A 22577-nucleotide genomic window follows, 5' to 3' on the forward strand; every position below is an offset into this window, starting at 1 on the left:
ATTTTCCTACTGAAAGAAGCCGCTGGTGTTGGAGAAGTGCTGTTGCCATGAGCAGGTCTGATTGGACCACAACAATGTTTAGGTGGGAGGCACGATTCAGAGTAATCAGTGTTATACATTTCATCTCTCAGCAGTGTTTAAGTTGTGGTTGATGGGTGTACCCCTTCTTTATAGAAAGATCGTTTCCCACTATCAAACCATCCAAGCAGTTGTGTTTATGTTGCATTCTAAAGTGTGTTCACAATATATTATTGGAAAATGCTGAGATAATTAACAACAACAATGAAGCAAATAGAGCTTCTGTGTTTTACTCAAATGTATATCAACTATATAAGAGGGCTATTTCAAAGATGGAACCTGTGAGCAGCTTCACGACCCTTTCCGCCTAATGCTCCCCAAATGACACTGCACCTTTTACATCCAGAAAAATATACCCCACCTTGATTGTCTGCTTGCAACTGGAGATGAAGATGTTTTCCCGGCTGATGGATAGAGAGAAATCACACCTCAGTGATGGGACCGACCATAGTGAGAGCAATGGGTCGCCACAAAATACTTTTTTTTTTGTTTTTTGTTTATCTCTGTTTGCCTGCCCCCGTTGGTGTCTCTCTGACGTGATGGATGGTAAACTAAAGACTAACCCCCCCCTCACTCACAGATCCCACAATGTTCAACAGCACGTCCCACCTCCTCCTCCACCCCATCCTCCTGTCTGCCATGTTGACTGTTGTAAAGTCCTCAGAAATGCAGCAGGTACTGCATTTGTTGCATATTTTCTAAACAGTGCCGCAGTTGCAAGTATCTGCTCCTGTTGGTAGAAATATTGTGTTTTGAGGCTGTAAAAGTGGCCACTGGGGCATAAATAGTGGGTTCTGAGGTGCTGGAGTGGCAGTGTGCTGACAACATGACAATTCCAGAAAGCCTTGCTTGCTTCTTTTGTAGTATAGTCCACAATATAGTTTGGATTGTCCAAAAATACTGTCTTTTCAGGCAACTAAAGGCCATGAAAAACATGATTCAACAGCTTCATACTATAAGTAATGGGAAACAATACGAGCATAACAATTTCTGCCAAAGTTGCAGCAACATGACAGATTTAGGTATTTGTCTTTTTGCCTCCTTTTCTGCTGTTCTGAAGCAGATGATGTCATGTACTTCTGTGCAACAACTCAGCATTTACTGTCAGTCAAGTCCAATCAAATCACCCCAACACAGTCCTGATAAAAAATTAAAAAAAACTGATTTAATATCCTATTACTAAAGAAATAATTAGTTTTGACTTGGATTTGAATATTTAATGTTATCAAGAAAACATTCAAATCAAATTTTTAGGGGCTGCAATTTCTATAAAGATCTATATTCCAGCTTTCCTCTGTGTAATTTTTGGATGTTCATTCCTTATCTTTTATTGCAAGTTTTGAGGTCAGTATTTGTTTTTGCAGTGGCTAGATTTTTGTATACTTGCTTCAAGAAATGCTGTCAGGTCATTTCTCCTTTTCAGGTGGTAGATTTTTGTGTTTGATACGGGCATATTTCTGTGGAATACAGAATGCTGTGCTTGTTTGTACAAATGGATTGTTCACAGTGTGGTAACCGGCTTATGTTCTCCCACAGTGGTATTGTGTAGTTTATTTATCTTTATATATCTCCTTATACACTTTTGCCACTGTTTGCACTATCTGGTAAGGTGCTTAGGTGCTTAGGTTGCAGGACCAGTGTTGAGGGAATGCACTTTAATGGTGGTTAACAAAAAACTCCCTCAGCAGACGCCTGTTTCAATGTGTGCAGCTGTATAAAGGCAAAGCGGGATGGGGCTGAAAGTGTGCGCGCTTTGCTGACTGTCACTGAATGATTAAGGGTAAGAAATACAGTGCAGTGCTGGTAGAACTGCATGCTGGGAGAGTGGAACTAAGGAGGGCGGTGGTTAAGACGCTTAAGGTGGTCTGGGATGCAAGAAGCTTGCTCAAAGCCGCGCTCCTTTACCTGCATGTTTCTGTGCCTTTATTGTGTGTTACATAAAGAGTCTTAATAAGCTTCTTTATCAAATGTTTTGGTAAGCTGCTGTGAACGACTGGCCTGCTTACATCCCACTCAGTCATGAGAGATTTGCATTAAAGAAAAAAAAAAAGAAGCTGCAGTGTGTAAACACAGTGGAGAGGGTGGGAGTGTTGCTGTATTTTTTATGTGAGATGTGGAGCTGCCCTTTATTCACACTAAGTCAGGTTGACTCCTGAGCTGCCCTGTTTTCTACAGATGTTTGCTGTCTTCTGGAGCCTGGCATCATTTATAACTATAGATGACACTGACAACTCAGCGTGGAAAAGTTTCACTGTGTGCTCTATTGCTCTGAGCCCATTTTCACTGCCCTGCTAAACTGCTGCCAAAGAGCATATTATCTGCATAGAAGTTTTTTTTTAAAATAATTTTTTCATAGTTATTTACATAAGAACTGTTGTGCCATATGTAAGCGTAACACAACATCCAGTTTAACACTGAAGAGATGTAGTATACCATTAGGAGGATGCCTTTACCCCTGATAGTGCCCAACAGTGCCACAAGTGAATGCACTATTTATAGATCAGGTCACCCCAATGGCACTGAGCCCCTCAGCCTGGCACTGCCTCGCTCTGTGTATTGAACTTCAAAGGATCACAAGAATAAGGTTAAAAAATTCTGTGGCTGCTTTAAAATCAGTTTGAAATCCCCGGTGAGAACGAGGCCAGTGCGGATGTTCCAGCGTAGCAGCAGTAGTAACTTGCTCTCTGTGCAACTGTTTGCAAAGCAGCGGCAGGGGTTGAAAAGCAGCCACCAGCCACCCCTGAGATGCGCAACTCATCCTCGGCATTTATCGTCTCTCTTTACCCTTTCCAGTGGTGACAAAACTGCGAGGACTTTCTTTGATATTTGTTATCCTGGTGCTATCATGCTATGTAGCTGGATGAAAGGGTAAACTGTGGGCTATCCTCTAGCAGGAAGAGGAGGAGAGCTTCTTTACTGGAGTTGAGTTGTGATCTTGTGCCTCTGCCTGCCTGTACTTGCCTAAGATATTTTGGCACCTACAAATGTGTATCTATCTATGATACATAACAGATAATTGTTGTCTGTGATCTTTTAATGTGTAAACTAGAGCACCAGTCAGCCCAGCTCAGTTCCATAAAGTCTTCTGTGCATCCAGAGGGACTTTTCTAAAGTAACCCCGGCGCTATGTTTGGGGTTATCAGACTGGTCTTAGAGGTTAAGAATTACAACAAAGACACTGGGGTCCCAAAAGTGCAAGGAGATTTTTTTTAAAAATGCATTTATCATCGATTGTACATAAATGATGGACATATCTTCTGGGTCTGTAACAGTGAGGCCTACACGGATGTATCATGAATCTGCATTCTGTCAACAGAGGGCAACACCTCTGGTTGTAAGAAGAAGTCTGATTGTATAGAAATCTATAAGTTAATGACTACATTTTTTTTTTAAGATTATTTTTTCTGGCGTTTTTGCCTTTATTAGTTCGGACAGTAAGAGAGTGAGACAGGAAAAGGGGAAGAAGAATGGGGAGAGACCTGCAGCAAACTGTCGTGAGCGGGAGTCAAACTCACGATCGCTGTGTCGGGGAACTACAGCCCCTGTTCATGGGTCACCCGCTCAACCAGGTGAGCTATAGGGGTGACTACATTTTTCATTTGATTTGCTTCCCCACCAGGGTTCTCACCAGAAATTTTTGACAGCGTAGCAGGGAGAGTGTCTTAGCAACTCGCCTGACTAACTTATATGTATTCAGGCAAATATTTAACAACAAGCACCGATGCAGTTTTCTCTACTGTCGACATTAGCGAAGACCGTCTTCACTAATGTCTTCGATAACAGGCCGTCAGTGAAGACTATCTTCGGTCTTTGCTAACAGCAGCGAAGACGACGGTAGAGAAACTGCATCAGTGCTTGTTGTTAAATATTTGCCTAAATACTTGTAAGTTAGCCAGATACAATCAACAGAGAGAAATGATCATTTTCCCACAACATACCCTCGAAAACAACACATCGGCCCAATTTGCAGCATAACTTTTTCAGGCAGCAGCGTAACAGGCCGTTACTCTGTTATAATGCTGCCGAGAACCCTGCCAACTAAATATTCTCCTAACGAGTTTATGTTTACAGTCACTAAGTTTAAAACATTTTAAATACAGCATGATGTTCATTTTGTAAATTATGGTCCAATTTAGATTACAATAGGCAATAAATCAGAGCATGCTTTAGGGTGGACCTTCCTTGTGATTGAGAGGTCACGACCATATTGGTGTGCATAGTGTCCTCAGGTCCTCCTGTCATGTCCACCACTCATTCACCACATCTGGTTTCAAAAGAGCAAGATGGTGACGGTCAAATGCCGAAGTCGAGGCGCCACAACGATATCCCACAAACCATGACTAATGTCACAATCACCACATTCATCTTTTATACAAGGTCTGTGACACTTATCAGACAAGTGAAGTCCAGCAAAATATGTTAATGAGTTGCATTGTAGGAAATGTAGGATCTAGTGTTTCTGGAGCATGATCCACAGTAACAACTAAAAGTCTGGTTTCTGACTTTTATAAAAGTGTAATACTACATTATTAAAGTATGCTTTTAACTAACCAAGAGACAAAGTCTTCTTTGTAAGACAAAAAAAGTCTTGTTAAAACTTTTTAAGTAGTCCACCGGAGATTTAGTTTTATATTTCTATAAAGTTGGGGAACTCATAAGTGACAGGTTTTAAAGAGATTGGTCAAAACTGAAGCTGCACAGCCTGAGATATTCAGACTTTTAGCCATACACTTTCCATAAGGTACTTCAGTTCTATATTTTAGTTGGACCCTTCCAAATTACATCATCAGGGTTATTTTTCGAGACTTGACCAAGCTGCTCAAGAGACATGAAGCATATTATGCAACTGAGTACCCCTCCTCATGACTAGTTAACCGAGTCTAGCATGAAAACCGTGGAGTGCCCCTTTAAAGTACTCTTGAGATTTAGTGTTGTGCTTCAGTAAAGTTGGGGCAGTCACAAGAGACACATGTGAAAAAGAATGATCAAAATCGAAGCAGCAGAGACGGAGATGTCCTGACTTTTAGTCCCACACCTCTCAAAATGCTACTTGATAACATCTTACAGTTACAACCTCTCTAATCAAATCATCAGAGGTTATTTTATGAGATATGAGATCCCCCAAAGCTTTTGAAGAAATTGTACAACTGTTTTCACAAGCTTTGCTGCCTCCAGCCCCTACATAGTAAGTAAATTAGGTTTGACAGGTAAAATTGGTGGAAAGGCCCTTTAATCTTTATCTATTCTGGATTCAGAGAGTTCATTTCCAGCATGAGCTTCCCGACAACTACTCCTCTGTTATGCACTGAGCAGTTCCATAAGAACAAATAGAGGTTCAGTTCCTTACTCAAGGGCGCCTTGACATTGGTTTTTCCAGGGAGGGTAAAGACTTATTTGGTCACTTACAGCTCCATGATGGTTTCAGGATTCAACCTTTAGATCCCAAGCCAGTTTCTCTAACCTCCATGGCCCTTTCACTACAAACGGAGTAAAGATGCTTTCATCAGACTCCCCTTGGAGATGAAAGCCGCCGCTGTTACTCTTTTTGTAACTGTGATTACCTTGATTTGACATCAGGTACCACAACTGGACAGGCTGGCAGCGGTAGGCAATTGTCAGCCCTTCAGAACACTAAGCTCTGGTTCTGTGTGCAAACTAAATTGTCCAACATTTAGAGATGGCCATTTTTAGCTTGCCCTGACCTTCCCATCTCACATCTCAACTGACAAAGTGGGGCTGCATTGCACTCAGCCAATCTCACAAACAGATTGGGCCGCAGGCTTTCAACAAACCCTGAAAATAAAGATGGAAAAATCTAATGCCAATGTCTACAACATTAATAACTCCTCGTCCTAGCAGACACAAATAGAAAGAACAGGCTGACTGCAGGCAGAGAATGGGTCGGGAACATCAGAATGCTCTTACTTAAGACGAATTATCCTAGCTCTTCCAAAGGAACATTAGCCTTATATGATGGATATTTTCAGTATGTGTAAAAAGAAGCCAAGCTGATCAGAAAACCTCTCTCTGCAGTCCCCCTCTGAGGTCACTACACAGGCCTAATTACACTGCTTCACACAGTGGCCCTCTGTGGCTGGTGTGCAAATACTGCCATCTACTGTTCAGGAAAAACTGGCTGATGCTGTTGAAGCTCAACAGTTTATCTCCAGCAGCACTGACAGGCCCACACAGTTCAGCATCAAGTGTGCACTAAAAACAGCAGCAACAACATTCAGTGTTCAGTTTTCAGGGCCGTGTTGCTCAAGCTGATTTGTTCAAATTAAAAAACATCCGACTAAATTTCTGAGTGATGGCTGATCATGACCAAGAGGTGGCCTTAGAGAGGGTCCTCTGCTGAAGGAACTGTCAGTAAAGTGGGACTCTTCAGTGGCAACTGCAGGACTACAATCATGTCTCCTCAAAAAACATCCTCACTCAAGCACTGATGCTGTGGTTACTTCATCTCAGAGGTCAGGAATTTCTTGACTTTCATGCAACCCAACATTATTGAGAAATAGTTGTTTACATCTGGCAATGTCAGTCATGGAAAGCTCTGAGCTTGGAATTCAGGATGTTCAGTTGGTAAATTTTCGCCCTCCAAGTGAAATCTAACACAGTCATCTTGTAGTGTCATGTCATGGCTGCATTACAGCATGGTTCTCAACTTGTCACAATTATGGCTCCCCATCAACCAACCAACCAACCAACCAACCGTCCATCCACTATGCCCACTTTATCCTGGATAGGGTCACAGGGGTGTGGAGCCTAACCCAACTGACAATGGACGTTTGTGTTTATTCAAGTTAATTGCCAGTACAGTTGTGTTGACAATGTGTGATGTGATATTAACAGTAACCTCACCCTTTAAAACTGGCTCCATTTGCCAAATATGGGTTTTCATTCATTCTTGTTGTTTCAGATTCACCAGTCAATATAAATACAATCACATTTTTTAAGTAATGTGCAGCAAATGTAGGGACCATAAACGTTAGTAAGAACACATTCCTGATGTATGTGACCATTCAGTTGTATTTCTACTCAATCCGTTGTGTTTTAACTTTTGACTTTATAATGTTGGGTGGGCATTGTGGTCATACCTTTCCAAAAATATTTCCTCTTTGGTAGAAAATGCATGTCCTCTCCCTCTGTGTGGTAAAACAGCCATGTGCTGGTCACTCCTACCTGCGTTCACTTTTTCTCTCAAAGCTAAGAAAAGGCAGCATTCCTACAAGAGTGAAAACATGGCTCCAGAGGTCTCTTAAGAAATCAGCAGCTGAGGAAGCAGCTGCATACCTTCCATATTTTTAAGGAGTATAGGGACATGAAATTTGCACAAAATGCAAAAATCTAACTATCAAATGTGATCAAAAAGTACCTGATTACCAAATGGAATGAAACTGCAAAAACACAACACAGGATCGATTATTATTTGCCTCCGAAATAAAGGTACACAGCAGCCACATATCTTGGCATTCCCATTGATAAAACACTGCAGAGAACACAATAACTATATACGGATTCTGTGGCAAAGCTTAGCAAACAGAAACAAACATGGCTACCATTAGAAGATAGGTTGTGGTCCTACAATGAGTTGAGACAGAGCATCACTTCTTCACTTAGTGCACCAAATACCTTGAAATGAGATGGTGAACATAATGAGTGTCTAAATCCTGGAGACGCCACACAGCAACAGATGTACATTCATTAAAAAAAACAACTATAATACATGAAATATCTTAGTGCCATGGGCATCACTCTAGTCTGAGCAAATACACTAATATACAAATATTCTCCAAGCTGAAATGGCAGTTGTCCTGGGGCTTCCAGAGCACAGTGCCATGCATAAAACAGCACCAGGAGAGATGGGCACCGTCTGGCTGTCAGTCTGCAGCGAGCGGATGGGCTTACCTCAAGGCCTTAGGCACGCTGGTCTATGACTTCCTGGCCATGTGACATCCAGCAGCCTCCTCTCTCCTTCCAGCAGCTCCGGGCTCTGGACGTCAGTCTGCTTGGCCACCTGGTCTATAGCAAGCCATTTTAACGTTTAATAGCCGAAGTGGATATGTATTGCAGACATCCGTAATTCAATTCTTCCTAGTCAAAATGAACATCTCAGATATCCATGTCAATCTCCCTCGGACAAATGACGCCACTTTTGCCGTTTGTGTGTGTTGGGCTTTCAGTTGCAGATATCCACAATTTCCTTTCTGATGTTCATCCTGGGTATCTGTAATAGAATTCACTCCCAAAAACTTCCTTTTCAGATATCTACAATTTAATTGTTACTTTTCATAATTTAATGTCAGATGTCCAAAATGCATGTAATATAATTTAGAAAATCCAAAATACATGGTGGGTAGTAAAAGTGTCGTTTCAGATTTACGCTGACAAGCAGATAGTGTGCTGCTATAACATAAAAGTGTTCAGTGACTATCAACGGTTATATTTAGGACATCCATAGTCCATAATAGTATTTGTCCAAGTCAAAATTACACTCATAGAAATCTGAATGGTATTTAAAGGCATCCAAACCGTATTTTTAAAACATATCTCCAACTTTTATTGTATTACCCAGAATTCATAGACATCTACGTTCTCTATAGCCGCTCTTATACGCTTGTCAGCCACAACAATAAAACCACCTGCCTAATACTGTGTAGGTCCTCCTTGTGCCACTAAAGCAGCCCTGACCTGTCAGGACACGGAGACAGGACCTCTGGAGGTGTCCTCTGGTGTCTGGCACCAGGATACAACAGATCCTTTGGGTTCTGTAAGATGCAAAACGGGGCTTCTGTGGACCGGGCTTGTTCCCTCTCATCCCACAGATGCTAAATCAGATTAGGATCTGTGGAGTTTGGAGGCCCGTCAACGCCTCAAGGTCTTTGTAATGTTCCAAGATGATCAGCCTTATTCACATCACTGGTCGGCTGTTTTAACGCTGAGGCAGATTGGTGTAAATAATCAGTCTCTCTCTAAGACTTTGCTGTTTCATTAAGAATGTTACAGATATCCACATATGGAATCGTAGAGAGGATATGATAACTGAGAAGTTCAGATTGGCACCATATGGGTGCAAATGCCATCATTACCCAACACCATTTACTGTCTGCCTGTTCTGCTCAGATGTAATGAAGGAAAAAAAGCCCCAAAAAACCTTTAAAAAAGAAATTGCGGATATCTGAAACTGGAAGCTCAACACACAAGTGGCAAAAAGTGAAGTGATTTTGTCCTTGCAAGAATATGATTAAGCATATCTGGAATATTCACTTTGACTAGGAAGAATTAAATTACAGATATCTGCAACGCATATCCTTTATAGCTCTTAAATGTTAAAACGGCCACTTGCACTATTTAAGTATTTTTATATCTCTTTTGACCAGTGCAATCAAAGCCACAGATATCTTTAAATACAGTTTCTAGTAGCAAGAATGTGACTGTGTATATCTTAAATTACCATACTGACTGGTGAGAGCGGGAGCAGCAATAATGCTGTATATGAATAATGAACAGAATTGTGTCAGAATCACACAGGGATAATAATAACCTAATGTTCCATATCAGTATGGTTAAAACCAGAAGTCATAACAGGGAGCAGCTGAGTGAAGCTGGATAAAAAAAAAAATGAAATAATAAAATATAAAGTCAGTGTTATAATGAAAAGATTAGTCCCCTGCAGTGGTAGCAGTTCAACGTCTAATCGCTGACTGTGGTGAGTTTGGGAGACGAGCGCAACGTATTCTAAATATATACATTTGTAATGAAACATGCAGTCTGTTTCCATTATGAGACTTGATATAACCAGGATGAGAGCTCTTACTTAAAGTGATTGCTGTAGCTTCCTTTTTCAAAAGCGCAGTAGAACTTCAACACCTTGAAAGTTGAACGCAATGAGTGATACTAGTCCGAACAATGACGAGAGTTTGTCAAGCTGTGATCACTAATGTGACACGTCTCCTCTAGAGGCCTGCTGATGGTGGATTTGGTGCCCGAGGGAGGGCACTGCTGGTAGACGTAACATGATTGGAGCCCCTACTTTAATACTTTGATCAGGACTAAAGAGCTGCTTCGGTTTAGGTGTAGCTTTATAGAAAGATTTGTGAACTCAAAACGCCAACATTTAGAGCAAACTTAGATGTTTCACACTCGCCGCTGTAGATATCACCTGTCTTGGATTCACAATATGAATGAAAAAAAAACAGTTTATTTATATCATGAAACATTACATATCTTAATGAATGAAAGGACATTTTAATGAACATGACAGATAAGCGACAAACTTTCTGGCCCTCATAAATATTGCTCTGGAAGTCCGTGTCCCTGGCGTGAGTTTAGGTGTCACACAGCGAGGATGAAACGGTCGACCTTCATCATGTACGCTGGCTTCAGGTACTGCTGCAGCTCGCTCTTCTTCACCCACAGCAAAGGAGCGTTTGGGGCTTTAGGGGGAGCACTGTCTGACAGAATGGCTTTGAAGAAGAACACCTTTGTCCCGACTGAGCTCTCCGTCCGAACAGCTTTGGGCAGTTTGTACTTGTACACTCCGCAGGGGGCGTTGCCGAGGAAAGTCGCCTTGAAACCAGCTGCAGCAGGTGAGAGAACAGGCAAGCGCGTTCATTCAGGTGGAGACAAAAGATGAATGAAAGTGAATTTGTTCTTAACTTTATGCAGCGTTTTCTGAAGCTGTATTTTGGTAGATTCTTCTGGATTACCAGTGTCTGACTGCTCTAATTAAAGCGTTATATCACCCTCATGCTCAGTTTTTCATCCTCTGCTGCGACAACAACACACTTTTTAATCTTGTCTCATGTCATGTAAATCCCCACGGTCCCAGCTGGCTCAACATGCAGCGTGACGCACCAACACGACCATGTTAGAGATTCAGTTCCCACTGAGTCCAGCTATATTAAAAATGGATCAACTCCCGCTCCTGTAAGACACTTTAAATAAAACCCTCCACCAAATGGGGCACGTTAATGTCAAGTGGAAAGTCTTAATGAGGAGTGATTGATGGAGTTGGCACATTATTAGTTCATGAGCAACGCTGTGAAATGGTTTAACAAAGTCCGTCAGTGGACTTTTATTTTAATGCTTTAAGACTTCGACGCTTCATTCAGCTGCATGCGAAGAATCTTCTCAGCTCCACAGTTAATATCTTTAATGTGAGGGATCATTTCTGGGTCACCGGAAACATTTGTGCCATCAAATGCCAGCTTCGACCTCTGACCCTCAACTTTTTTCCAACCATCTGCGTGTTATTTCCAGTCTATGAAATTGAGCCTAATCAGCTGATATAAGTGAAGGTTTAAGTGGAAATGACAGCTTCGGGCCAACTACTGGAAAATGATTGGTCTAAAATGCTGTAAATGAGTTGGTAGACGGTGGTTAAAGAGGGTATTTAACCCTCTTGTTGTGCATAATATAGATGATTGTACTTTAAGTGCTACGGTGCTATTTTAGAGATGATCACATCAAACTTTAATGATCCTTAGGATAAAACTGGGTCATTTCAACAACAGAGATTAGCATATGGATACAGTAAGGATCCAGCAAATGGAGCGTGTGGACGATAATGAAACCTGTAGCAAGTTGAGATTCGAGATATGAATAGTGCCTTAAATACTGACCAGTGGTTTTGACAGCCCCACTCGCTCTTTTGTTTACTCTGTTAAATCTCCGTTCACACCATCTTCCTATCCAGCTGTCAGAGGCCATGATTTCAGAAGTTCTGAGCTGATAAAAAATGATTTGCAAACAGCAGCAAATGCTTGTTTTTTTTGCCACTCAGGCTACATACAGGCTGCCCTCAGCCTAGAGATGGTCAAAGTACCCACATTTGTAGCCCTGTATGTTCACCCACTGCCAGTTAGGAAACGTGTGTGTCCCATCCATCCATCCATCCATCCATCCATCCATGCATTTTTGTTTTTTAAACAATGATTTCCATTATTTTTAACATTTTGACACAAGAAAAAAATACAAATAGTTTAAGGATTTTGTACCTGTGTTTAAAAAAAAAGAAGAAAATGCATGTATTAGGGTCGAAGTGTGGGTGTTTGGACACACTGATTGGATTGTGTCATATGAAGCCAGAAGGTAATATTGAATAGTTAATATTATCACTAAAACATGCAACAACTGGCCATAAACTAAAGAACCGGAAATATACATCTTATTTATTCTAATATTTAATAATCATAGACAGTTAATATTAACCACAGTGATGATGATAATAATAATATTGAGAAGAAGAAGAAGAATCTCTGCCTTAGTTGGTGTCTTTGATCTTGACTCCCTGCTATGCTTTTAAATTAATAAACTGCAAGATCAATCTCTTTACATATCAATGCCATGCTTTTGTTACAGGATTCCAATACTGACTCCGATTGATGCTATCAAAAAAGAAAATGTGACTTTATACTGCCAAAGTATAAGTTTAGAAAATTCTAAACATAAATACTTTAAATACTTCCACTAAACCACAGTTACTGAAAAATAGCACTATTTTATATGCGTTTTCTAACTTTCCATGAAGTAATTCAAACATTACATTTAAAGCTGTAACCACTAATCGGTTAGAAAACTACCTGTCAATGATTTTAACTGTTGTTTTTGTCTTTTATTAAGCAAAACTGCCATCATAGATGGTCAACGCTGTGTTGTTCAAGTTTAACATGCAGTTTGCCTGAGTTCATTTTTGGAAAGTGTGTTTGCCTTTAAAAAGTGACGTTACCTGGCAGGGAGGCGAGGGCTCTCTCAGCCGTCTGACGCAGGGTTTCTCCCTCCTGCCACTGAGTCTGAGGCAGCAGCCACAGCTTCTCGTCACCCACCTGCTGCTCAGCCAAGAGAACCAGCAAGTCGGCCAGGCAGCGCTGTGCTGAGGTCAAGTCCTCATCTACGTCGGCTAAACCGGAGACACGACACACAACTGTCAGCTGCTTCACAACAGCACTTTCTGTGTCTGCAAAATTTACACAAACCTTTAAAATGTCACAGGGAGTAAAATGCAAATTGAGAGTTCTGGAGCAAATAGATTATCTGAACATAAAAAAGAAAAGCAAATGCATTGAAGTCTCTTCTCTTCCAAGAAATCTCATTTAAACACAGCTCTATCAGACTCCTTGAGATAATCTGGTTTTCTTTTCCATTTTTTTTTACTTGATTGATCATTGAAGCAAGACAAAAGGTTGAATATTACAACATACACATATAATCCCACACGTTTCATTGGGCATATTGGATTACTTGAGTGTGTTTTCATATTGTTCAGATTGTTTCATATTGTCTTCAAATTGCAGTTTTTCCAATTCATCCAAAAACCTTGTCCACTTCCTAAACTGACCTCTGGCCCTTGGCGCTGGTTGGAAGCGGTGCAGCTTCTGCTCCCAAGCATCTTCCAAGTCCTGACCCAACAGGATGTCCTGCTTGCCGTGGTCCTCCTCTTCGTCTGAATCATAGTCCGCTGACTGCTTCCGCCTCAATCTCTCTGCGTCATCCAGCAGCCGCAGCTCGTGGTCCGACATCACGCTTTTCTCCATCTCCATCTGAAATCAATTCAGAGAGGCTTTCTGTCTCAAAGGACATTTTTCAATCTGAAAATTGCTGTTAAGTGTCATCTGGTTGTTGTGGCGCAGCAATATGGCTGACAGCAACCACTTATCTCTCAGCAAACCCAGTGGAACATTTTACTAGAGCTGGTGTCTCAATTACAACAATGAATTATTTTAGCACAATTGAACTGCCTAAAGACATTATACCACTGTTTAAACAAGCTGTGTGCTCAAAGTGCTCTGCCAATTGATGGAAATTCTCTTCATTTTTTCAGGTGTAACACTGAATACTGTCACCTTATTGGCAGTTTCAACAGTACTGCTGCAGCAAATGGCCCCGTATTACACCTGACACACTGTAAGCTACACTGTCTGAGAAAGGCCAAAGATGCAGTCAGTACACGTTTGGTTTAAATTGATTTAAGACAGCAATGTGGCGGTCAGATTTGTTATGGTACCATAAATACTACAGCACTTAGACCTCTGCAGATACCATACCACAACATCTGGATTTTTCAAAGAGAAAAAAAAAACTGACTGGAAACATTGACAAAAACTAGCAATCAGGTCAAAACCAAACTGCAGCGACTGCTCTCCAGCGAGCTAAACCTGGGAAGGTAGATTTAGCTAAACCTAGTTTACCTCCTTTGTCTTCTTCTTTGGAATTAAAAAAATCTGTTTGCTGCTCTGTTATCTTTGCAACAACACATAAACAAGTCAAAAACTAAATACTACTTCTTTAATGTATGAATAAAAGTACCAAAATTAGTCATTTTCAAAGGTAACTAGCTAAAAGCTAACTAGCCTAGTTCAAATGAGCAGTTTCTGACTCCAGTGAGGTTATGTTGCCTCTACATCACATACTTTTATTAATTAATCAATCAATAATTTAATAAACTATCTCATTGGTACAAATGGACAAAAAGAAGAAGAAACAAGAATAGAATTTGTTTGTGAGTAATGCATGTTTTTTTTTTCCCCTGCACACATTTGACGCTTTAAAATTAAAGTGCCATCCTAAAAAGAAAAAGTTTACACCTTATATGTTTTCCATTTTGGCTAAGAGCTGCCACCCTTTTTGCCTCAACTTTGTCGGGTGATCTTTGAAATGTGTGCCTCGTTCATAGGAAGGGTGCACTGATAACAACGGAGCCAAGCAGTGGTCTGGGGTGGCCGCCACACTGAAGTCTACCCACCCACACTATCAATAGGGAAGCTCATTAGAGGGCTACACAAGTACACAGAACCAGAGTGACATCCAGTAACTACTAGTTTTTGTGGTAGAACCTTTTTTTCAGAACCATTTGTCTATTGGTCACTGTTGCTATACGTAAGCATTTAACCAACACAGACACCATCCACTCAACCAGGTAGTACTGACCAAGCAGAAAATGTTTACACTGACTTTGTAGCAACTCACAGTTCTGGTATTATTATTTACAGGTGTGCAGCCTGTATAACATGTATCTGTTTTTATATGTAAAATAGGGATTGTTTATGTGTTTACTAATTAATATATTTAAAAATGTATGTCTAGCCCTTGTACAGACTTTTAAAGGCTGCAGAGATCAAACTGCTGAATAAAGTCGAGACCAACCCAGAACCTGCAGGCAAAAGAAAAAGAAAAAGAAAAAGAAAAGGGTGGATGGACACAGTTTGATGCTCAACTGGGTGGATGTTCTGAGCAGAACATGGACACTTCTGCCTTCAGAACTGTACATGTGCTGTTGTAATATAATTTAAATTGTAATTGTCTTGATGAGCTTCATCACCAATTAAAAAACACAACTGTAATAACAGTTGCATAAAGAGGTACTGTGAAGAGCCTCATGTTCTCCTACATGTCAACCCTGGCTCCATCACTGGTGTCCAGCACAGGTGAGAATATGTATTCCAATATTCTGTCAGGTCACAGATTTCTGTTTGTATTTCATCCTTTCCTTTAAAATGATCACCATGGTTTGCAGCTCTCCACGACACAAGTTTCATGCCATACAAACCCACCTGGAGCAGCATGTTTTTGAACTCCTGCTCAATCGGACTGCCGTCCGCTGTAATCACCGGCAGCCTCTGCAGACACACCGCGGCCATCAGAGTCCACGGAGAACTCGCTCTTTCCGTCACATTCTTGACCTGCAAAGTCGCTCGACAAACAGAAGCAGTAGAAAACTGACGGAACCCCGTGTTCCCGACTGCTGTCCTGCTAAAACAAGTCAGAAACTGGAAGAGAGGCCGACTCGCCATCCTTCTGCAGGGCGCAGCCATTTTCTTGTGCTACATTAACGTACATGCGAAAAATTGTTACACCAGCCGCTTCACATGACACAGCATGGAACGGGGATTTTCAACGCCATTCCCAACTCAAATATAAAACAGGAAGATTACATCTAGGAAATTAGGAAAATGTTCTTTTTAATTCCTATGAAGCATGAAGGAGATATGTTATTAAATGATGATTCTTAAGCAAGCATTCACAGTGGAATTGTCATATATTCGAGGGGTTGGGCGGTATTTGAAAGCAGCATTTAGCAACATCTACCCACAATCCTGTGCAAGAAAACGACCGACCTATTCTGGTAAAAGTCGGGGGGTGTAATATTAATACACTTTAAAACATCGGACATAAATGCAACAGTTTTCACATCATAAAAATTAATTGCACTTTTTAAAATCTAAAACTTAAATTTTCTTTTAATTTACAGTTGGAGTTTGTGTATGTTACAGTAATAATAATGTTGATTCGACCTTGCTACCCCTTAACGCATTATTGGTCTGTTCCTGACAAGCAACACCTTCAATGTCACGCTTGCTGTGTGTAAACTTGTTCAGTTTCTGACTGCAAGTGTGTAAATAATTATATGTAACATGTATAAACTCAGTTTTATGTTAGTTAGTTCAGTAAGTGCTGTATGTCGACAACTGCCTGCCTCTCTGAATACGAACGGAATCTCTCTGTAAGTGTGTTACGGTTTACTGACGTTCTTGTTAGCTAACGGCTAATTCATCTGTTGTAACGTGAAGCTCGCTGTTATGCTACTTAATGTCCAGATAAAACAATATTAAAAAGCTAGAATATCGTATTAGCTAATAGACAAACCAGGCTGGTTTATGAAATGTCTGCTGATAAATGTGTTCGTGTGTTTGCAAGTGGAAGCAGTGGGCTGCAAAGAACATTATGTAGCAGTGCTGTCAGAGATCAAGAGAGAGCAGCATCCAAACAGGATGGGAAGCGCTTCAGGTCAGACAGCACCACTCACCTACTTGTACATATCATATTTTACTATCCACTGATAGAGTGAGTGTGTATCTGTTTTATTTCTATTGTTGCTTTCATCCACTTACAAGATGCATTATTAATCTTGGTTTTAATCCTTCAGCATTTTCCCTCCCCTGCCTGGTCAGGACAGTGCTCTGAGATGGGGTGGGAAGAAGTATGAAGAGTTACCCATCCTTCACATTAAAGCCACGTACAACAAGTAAGTGTAAACTGCACAGGTGAGGATAAAGCAAACTCTTAAATGTGATTATTATGACAACATCTGTGAGTGTTACTTGGTTACAGTTATGCTTCATACAACAGAAATGTAAACACAGCATGCCAACGACCTTCTGACACGGTGCTAAACATGACACGGGAAAGATAAGAACGAGTTGTCAGCTGGATGCAGCATGTTAGTTAGGGCTGTAGCCAGGCACTTGAATGTCCACAAGTCAATCACTTGTCCCCTGAGAAATCGTTTGAGATCATATGGTACGATCCCCACATGGTGCTGTGGATGGACTTGTCCAACAATGTGATCCTTTTCTCCAAAAAGAGAAATATATTAGAAAGACTGAAAAACATTCCACAAGCAGCAGTGGCAGCCCCATTAATTCTACACGTCACAGAGGTGTGACTTGTTATTTTGACACTCAAAAAAATAAAGGGAACATTAAAATAACACATCCGAGATCTCAATGAATGAAATATTCCAGTTGAAAAACTTTATTCATTACATAGTGGAATGCGTTGAGAACAAAATAAAATAAAAATGATCAATGGAAATCCAAGTTATAATCCCATTAGGTCTGGATTTGGAATCATACTCAAAATATAAGTGGAAAATCACATTACAGGCTGATCCAACTTCAGTGGAAATTCCTCAAGACAAGTCAAGATGAGCCTCAGTCGTGTGCCCATGGAGGGCTTTACGGCTCTCCAAAGAAATGCCTCCCCACACCATCACTGACCCACCACCAAACCGGTCATACTGGAGGATGTTGCAGGCAGCAGACCGTTCTCCACGGCGTCTCCAGACTGTCACATGTGCTCAGTGTGAACCTGCTCTCATCCATGAAGAGCACAGGGCGCCAATGGCCAGTCTGCCAATCTTGGTGTTCTCTGGCAAATGCCAATCTCCCTGCATGGTGTTGAGCTGTAAGTACAAGCCCCACTTGTGGATGTCAGGCCCCCATACCACCTCATGGAGTCTGTTTCTGACAGTTTGAGCAGAAACATGCATATTAGTGGCCTGCTGGAGGTCATTCTGCAGCTCTGGCAGTGCTCCTCCTGGTCCTCCTGCACAAAGGAGGAGGTAGCAGTCCTGCTGCTGGGTTGTTGCCCTCCTACAGCCCCCTCCACGTCTCCTGGTGTACTGGCCTGTCTCCTGGTATCTCCTCCATGCTCTGGACACTGTGCTGAGAGACACAGCAAACCTTCTTGCCACAGCTTTTATTGATGTGCCATCCTGGATGAGCTGCACTACCTGAGCAACTTGTGTGGGTTGTAGACACGCCTCATGCTACCTCTAGGGCTGAGAGCACTGACAAAATGCAAAAGTGACCAAAACATCAGCCACAAAGGATGAGAACAGAGACATGGTCTGTGGTCACCACTTACAGAACCACTCCTTTATAGGGGTTGTCCTGCTAACTGCCTCTCATTTCCATCTGTTGTCTGCTCCATTTGCACAACAGCAGGTGAAATTGATTGACAATCAGTGTTGCTTCCTAACTGGACAGGTTGATTTCTCAGAAGTGTGATTGACTTGGAGTTACATTGTGTTGTTTAGGTGTTCCCTTTATTTTTTTGAGCAGTGTAGTTTATGACCACACTCCTGATCATCCCGTTACCATTTCCAATAAAGTGTATACTTGATTGTTTCATAACACCGATGCTGTAATAAAGATTCCGTGTGTTGGAAGAGCAAATTGCTATTCCTCCATGTTAAACAGAATGGATATCATTTAATTAAATATTACATGCTTCCTTTATATTTTTGTCAAGTACAAGATCATTCAAGATCTGTTCATGTTCTGTTATTATTATGGTTATACCTATGTCTAATTTTAGTCACATGTCATATGGTTCTGGTTGTATTAAGGAGCTGTGAAACCTGCTCTGGGAGAGCAGATTGGAACTTCCATCTGTTATTTCAAGTAGGGACAGATGAAAGTAATCAAACAGAGGACAGAAAGTGAAATTTAATTTTCTGCCATCGTTTATAGTTGTTATTAATTAACCATGAAAAAATAAATAGCTGCAGCTAAACGACACATTTTTCATATGAATACATTCGGCTGATGGAGTTCTGTGGCTGCAGAGTTGGACAGTAACTGATTTGTGGGAAGCTGGCACAAATAACAGAGTCTGTCAGATTTTCTTTAGCTAGGTAGCAGAATTGCATTTGTCCTCAAAGTGAAACATTTGTGTAACTGTTGAAAACGCCAACCAGTTATGGGCATTATGGGCAGTAACCCAGTACACTGCTCTTTCCTGTAACAGCACACACATCCAGCTAACAGACCACGCGGGTCAGACGATGGTAAGGACGTCCTGCGGCACAGAAGGCTTCAAGAATATCAAGAAGTCGACGCCCGTCGCTGCTCAGACTGCAGGCATCTCTGCTGCAGTGGTAAGTTCTCCACAACACGTTACTGTGACGCTTCCTGTCAGATAGCAGGGCCACTGTCTTGTTCAGCAACACAGGACGACTGCAACTAAAGGTCTCCCTAACAGCCAGGCCTTGTTATCTCTGCAGAGTGTTGTTGCAATTAAAGTAAAATTTGTCAAGACTCTACAGCCGCTGTGTAGTAACACTTAATTCATGAATATTAAATGTTTGTTGTAAATAAACTGCCTTCTCTAAGGACTTTGACCGAGTGGAGCAGTTGGCATTAAAAAGCTAATTTAGACTTTGTAGGCTGCTGGCTAACAGAGTTAAGGTCACACAGTTGTTTTCTTAGCAGTAAACACAGCAGAGAAATCAAGTTTTATCACAGCGCTACACTGGTCTTGTATACTAGACACGCTGACAGTGAGATTCTGACCAATGATCTGTTTTCAGATGTTGTAGTTTTGGCTGCAGCTGAAAATCAAAGGTGGCAACAACCTTAATAGGAGCTTTATCTCTTGTTTTGTTGGTGGTTGAAGACTGGAAATCTGTAAAAGTGATGCTAGAATAGAATAGAATAAAACTTTATTGATCCCTTTGGTGTAAACCTCAGGGAAATTGTTAGAATTAAATTAAAAAGTTCAATTGTTATTGCTGGTTAAATTCTCGGTCGAGAAGGTCTAAACATCTGATAAATAAGAAGGCTGCAGCTAGCAATTGATTGAATTATCTAGTCATCAGATGCTTTTCTTTTTTAACAACTGCTTATAAATTTTTGATTATGTCAGATTTTTCTGAACTTTATCTTTTGTGTGTTTAATTTCCTGAACAGAAAGCCACAGGGAAGGGAGTCACGTTTGTCCGTGTTATGGTCAAAGGTCTCGGTCCTGGACGTCTGGTGAGTAGTTAGTGTATCTAATCTCCACAAGTCTGTATTGTCGTTGCTGTTACCACTCCAGTGTTTTATATTTCTTGTTTATTTCTGCAGCTTACTATTAAGTCCATCGGGGGTTCCCCGTTTTCCAATTACTTGTTCTGCCTAAAATCCAGAGAGATTTAATTAACATTGACTCGAGAGATTAAAGTACTACATTTGAAAATCTGGATCCAGCAAGTTCTTGGCAGTTTTTGCTTGATAAATGACTTGAGGATTGATTGCACAGTAATAAATCGAATGTTTCAGCTCCACTTAAAAATGCCCATTTATTGATAACACTACACTTACTTTTTCTTGGTTATTTCATTTGCAAAATTGCTCCTGTATTTGATTTACAGGCAAGCATACAGCCATTAAAAAATAAGTACATCAATATAAATTGAGTGGAACTGGAAATTGACTTTTTCAACGTATGCAAATGGGCAAACATTTGGTCTTCTTTGAAACAGCGCCTATAGATAAAGGCGATACACTTGAGCTACACCACAAGGAAAATTAGCATTTCCAGCTATTTATTCAACGAATGTACAAAATACATGTAATAGTCTTGTGTGGATGAAGTAAGTACACTTCAGAAGCTAATATTTCCCCCGTAGCAGAAATAACTTGTTCTAGATGTTTGGCATTATTGTCCATCAGTCTCTTATGTTGGCTTGCTTTGTTTTTTTTTAACCAAACTTGCATCCGTTGCAACATTTTTGAGGCTTTTCTTGTGTATTCTGCCCATTTAAAATCCCCCAACAACATTTCAGTGGTACCCAAACCTGGGGTTTGAAGAAGCCCTTCCATCACCTTCCATTTCTTCTTTATGAGTCACTCCTTGGTGAATTTACTTGTGTGCAAAGGACCATTATCCTGTTAAAATGTCTTCAAAACACTTCAACTTCTGGACAGATGGCCTCATTTCATCTCCAAATATGCTTGAATCAGAACTGAGAGTTGAACCGATGACTGTAAGCAAGTCCAGTCCCTGAGGCAGCAAAGCAACTGCAAACCATAACATTTCCATCACCATGTTCTGCTCCAAACTTGTCTACTGTTGCTGTGCTCAAACAACTCTGATGTGTCTGTCCAGATCAAATTATGCCCAAAGAGCAGCTCTTTGCCTGTATGTTCACTGGCAAACTGTAGTTTTGCTCCAATGTCTCTGTTGGATAGTAAAGGCTTTTTCCTGGCATGCCTGCTGGTCAGAACCTTTATCTGACTGTAGACGCAGCACTTTGACATCAACAGTTGAAGAGTTTGTTGAAGAGCTGCTTCTTTTTTTTTTTAATGCTCTAGGGCCAGATTTCCTGGGGCAGTCAGTCACCACCTACAGAGGATTTTCCTGCAGTGGAATCATTAATTCAGATATTCTTTTTAAATTCTTGGCCAGACTATTTGACATCCACAACCTTTTCTTCTGAAGGTCTAAGAGAGCTCTTTAGTTCTCGGCATCATGACACCGTTTCTGGAACCCCTGATTCTAATCTGATGCGTTTGAAGATCAATCATTGTAAGCACATACCTAGTTTTTCCATGTAACTGATCATTTTTTAAAATTTAAAATGTGACAATGACTACAGTTTTATGGCATGAGTATACCACCTTCATAAATAGTGACTGAAAGAGGATCAAATATTTGCCTGTTTAAATACGTTGGAAGAAGTTAATTTCCATGGGATGCAATTATTTTTCCACACGACTGTGTGAAAGGATCAGTGGATATGATGAAAGTGAAACTTGTCGTGTATCTTGTAACGCTGACCTTGTTCTGTATTGATCTAATAGTGGGCGTTCAGCACCAGTAGACCCGTCACTGCTTGAAGAAACAGCCTCTAATTAATTTCACTTTTCATAATGAGGATAATTTAAGGCTGTTTAAGGAGCCAGAGACATCTTGATGCGTTCCCATTAGCTTTCTTAATGAATTAATGTGTTTTTGTCTGTTGTGCAGTCTGCAATCAAAGGCTTGACGATGGGCGGCCTGGAGGTGGTATCGATCACTGACAACACCCCTGTGCCGCACAATGGATGCCGCCCTCGCAAAGCCAGAAGGACGTGATCTCCGAGTGCCAGAGCGCGCGCTGCAACAGGAGAATGCTGTTGTGTTGTAATATGCTAATAAAGTGTTTTCTTGTGTAACTTCGGTGACCTTACATC

The 22577-nt window shown here is 40.9% G+C and overlaps 2 protein-coding genes across 2 annotated transcripts; one reads left to right on the plus strand and one right to left on the minus strand.

The window, feature by feature from the left end:
- Positions 1-10259: 10259 nt before the first annotated feature.
- mrpl46 (mitochondrial ribosomal protein L46) lies at positions 10260-15895 on the minus strand. Its single transcript, XM_008286846.1, has 4 exons — positions 15630-15895; positions 13418-13619; positions 12809-12979; positions 10260-10658 (listed from the first exon to the last, which is right to left on the minus strand). The coding sequence occupies exons 1-4, from the start codon at positions 15888-15890 to the stop codon at positions 10414-10416; spliced, it is 879 nt and encodes a 292-aa protein (XP_008285068.1). The 5' UTR covers positions 15891-15895; the 3' UTR covers positions 10260-10413.
- Positions 15896-16393: 498 nt separating this feature from the next.
- Positions 16394-22559, plus strand: mrps11 (mitochondrial ribosomal protein S11). Its single transcript, XM_008286847.1, has 6 exons — positions 16394-16579; positions 16774-16863; positions 17003-17101; positions 19390-19519; positions 20331-20396; positions 22372-22559. Exons 1-6 carry the CDS (start codon positions 16491-16493, stop codon positions 22477-22479), a joined length of 582 nt encoding a protein of 193 aa, XP_008285069.1. The 5' UTR covers positions 16394-16490; the 3' UTR covers positions 22480-22559.
- Positions 22560-22577: the final 18 nt, after the last annotated feature.

This window comes from Stegastes partitus, unplaced genomic scaffold, assembly GCF_000690725.1.
Source record: "Stegastes partitus isolate 25-593 unplaced genomic scaffold, Stegastes_partitus-1.0.2 Scaffold473, whole genome shotgun sequence".
Taxonomy (NCBI): Eukaryota; Metazoa; Chordata; class Actinopteri; family Pomacentridae; genus Stegastes; species Stegastes partitus.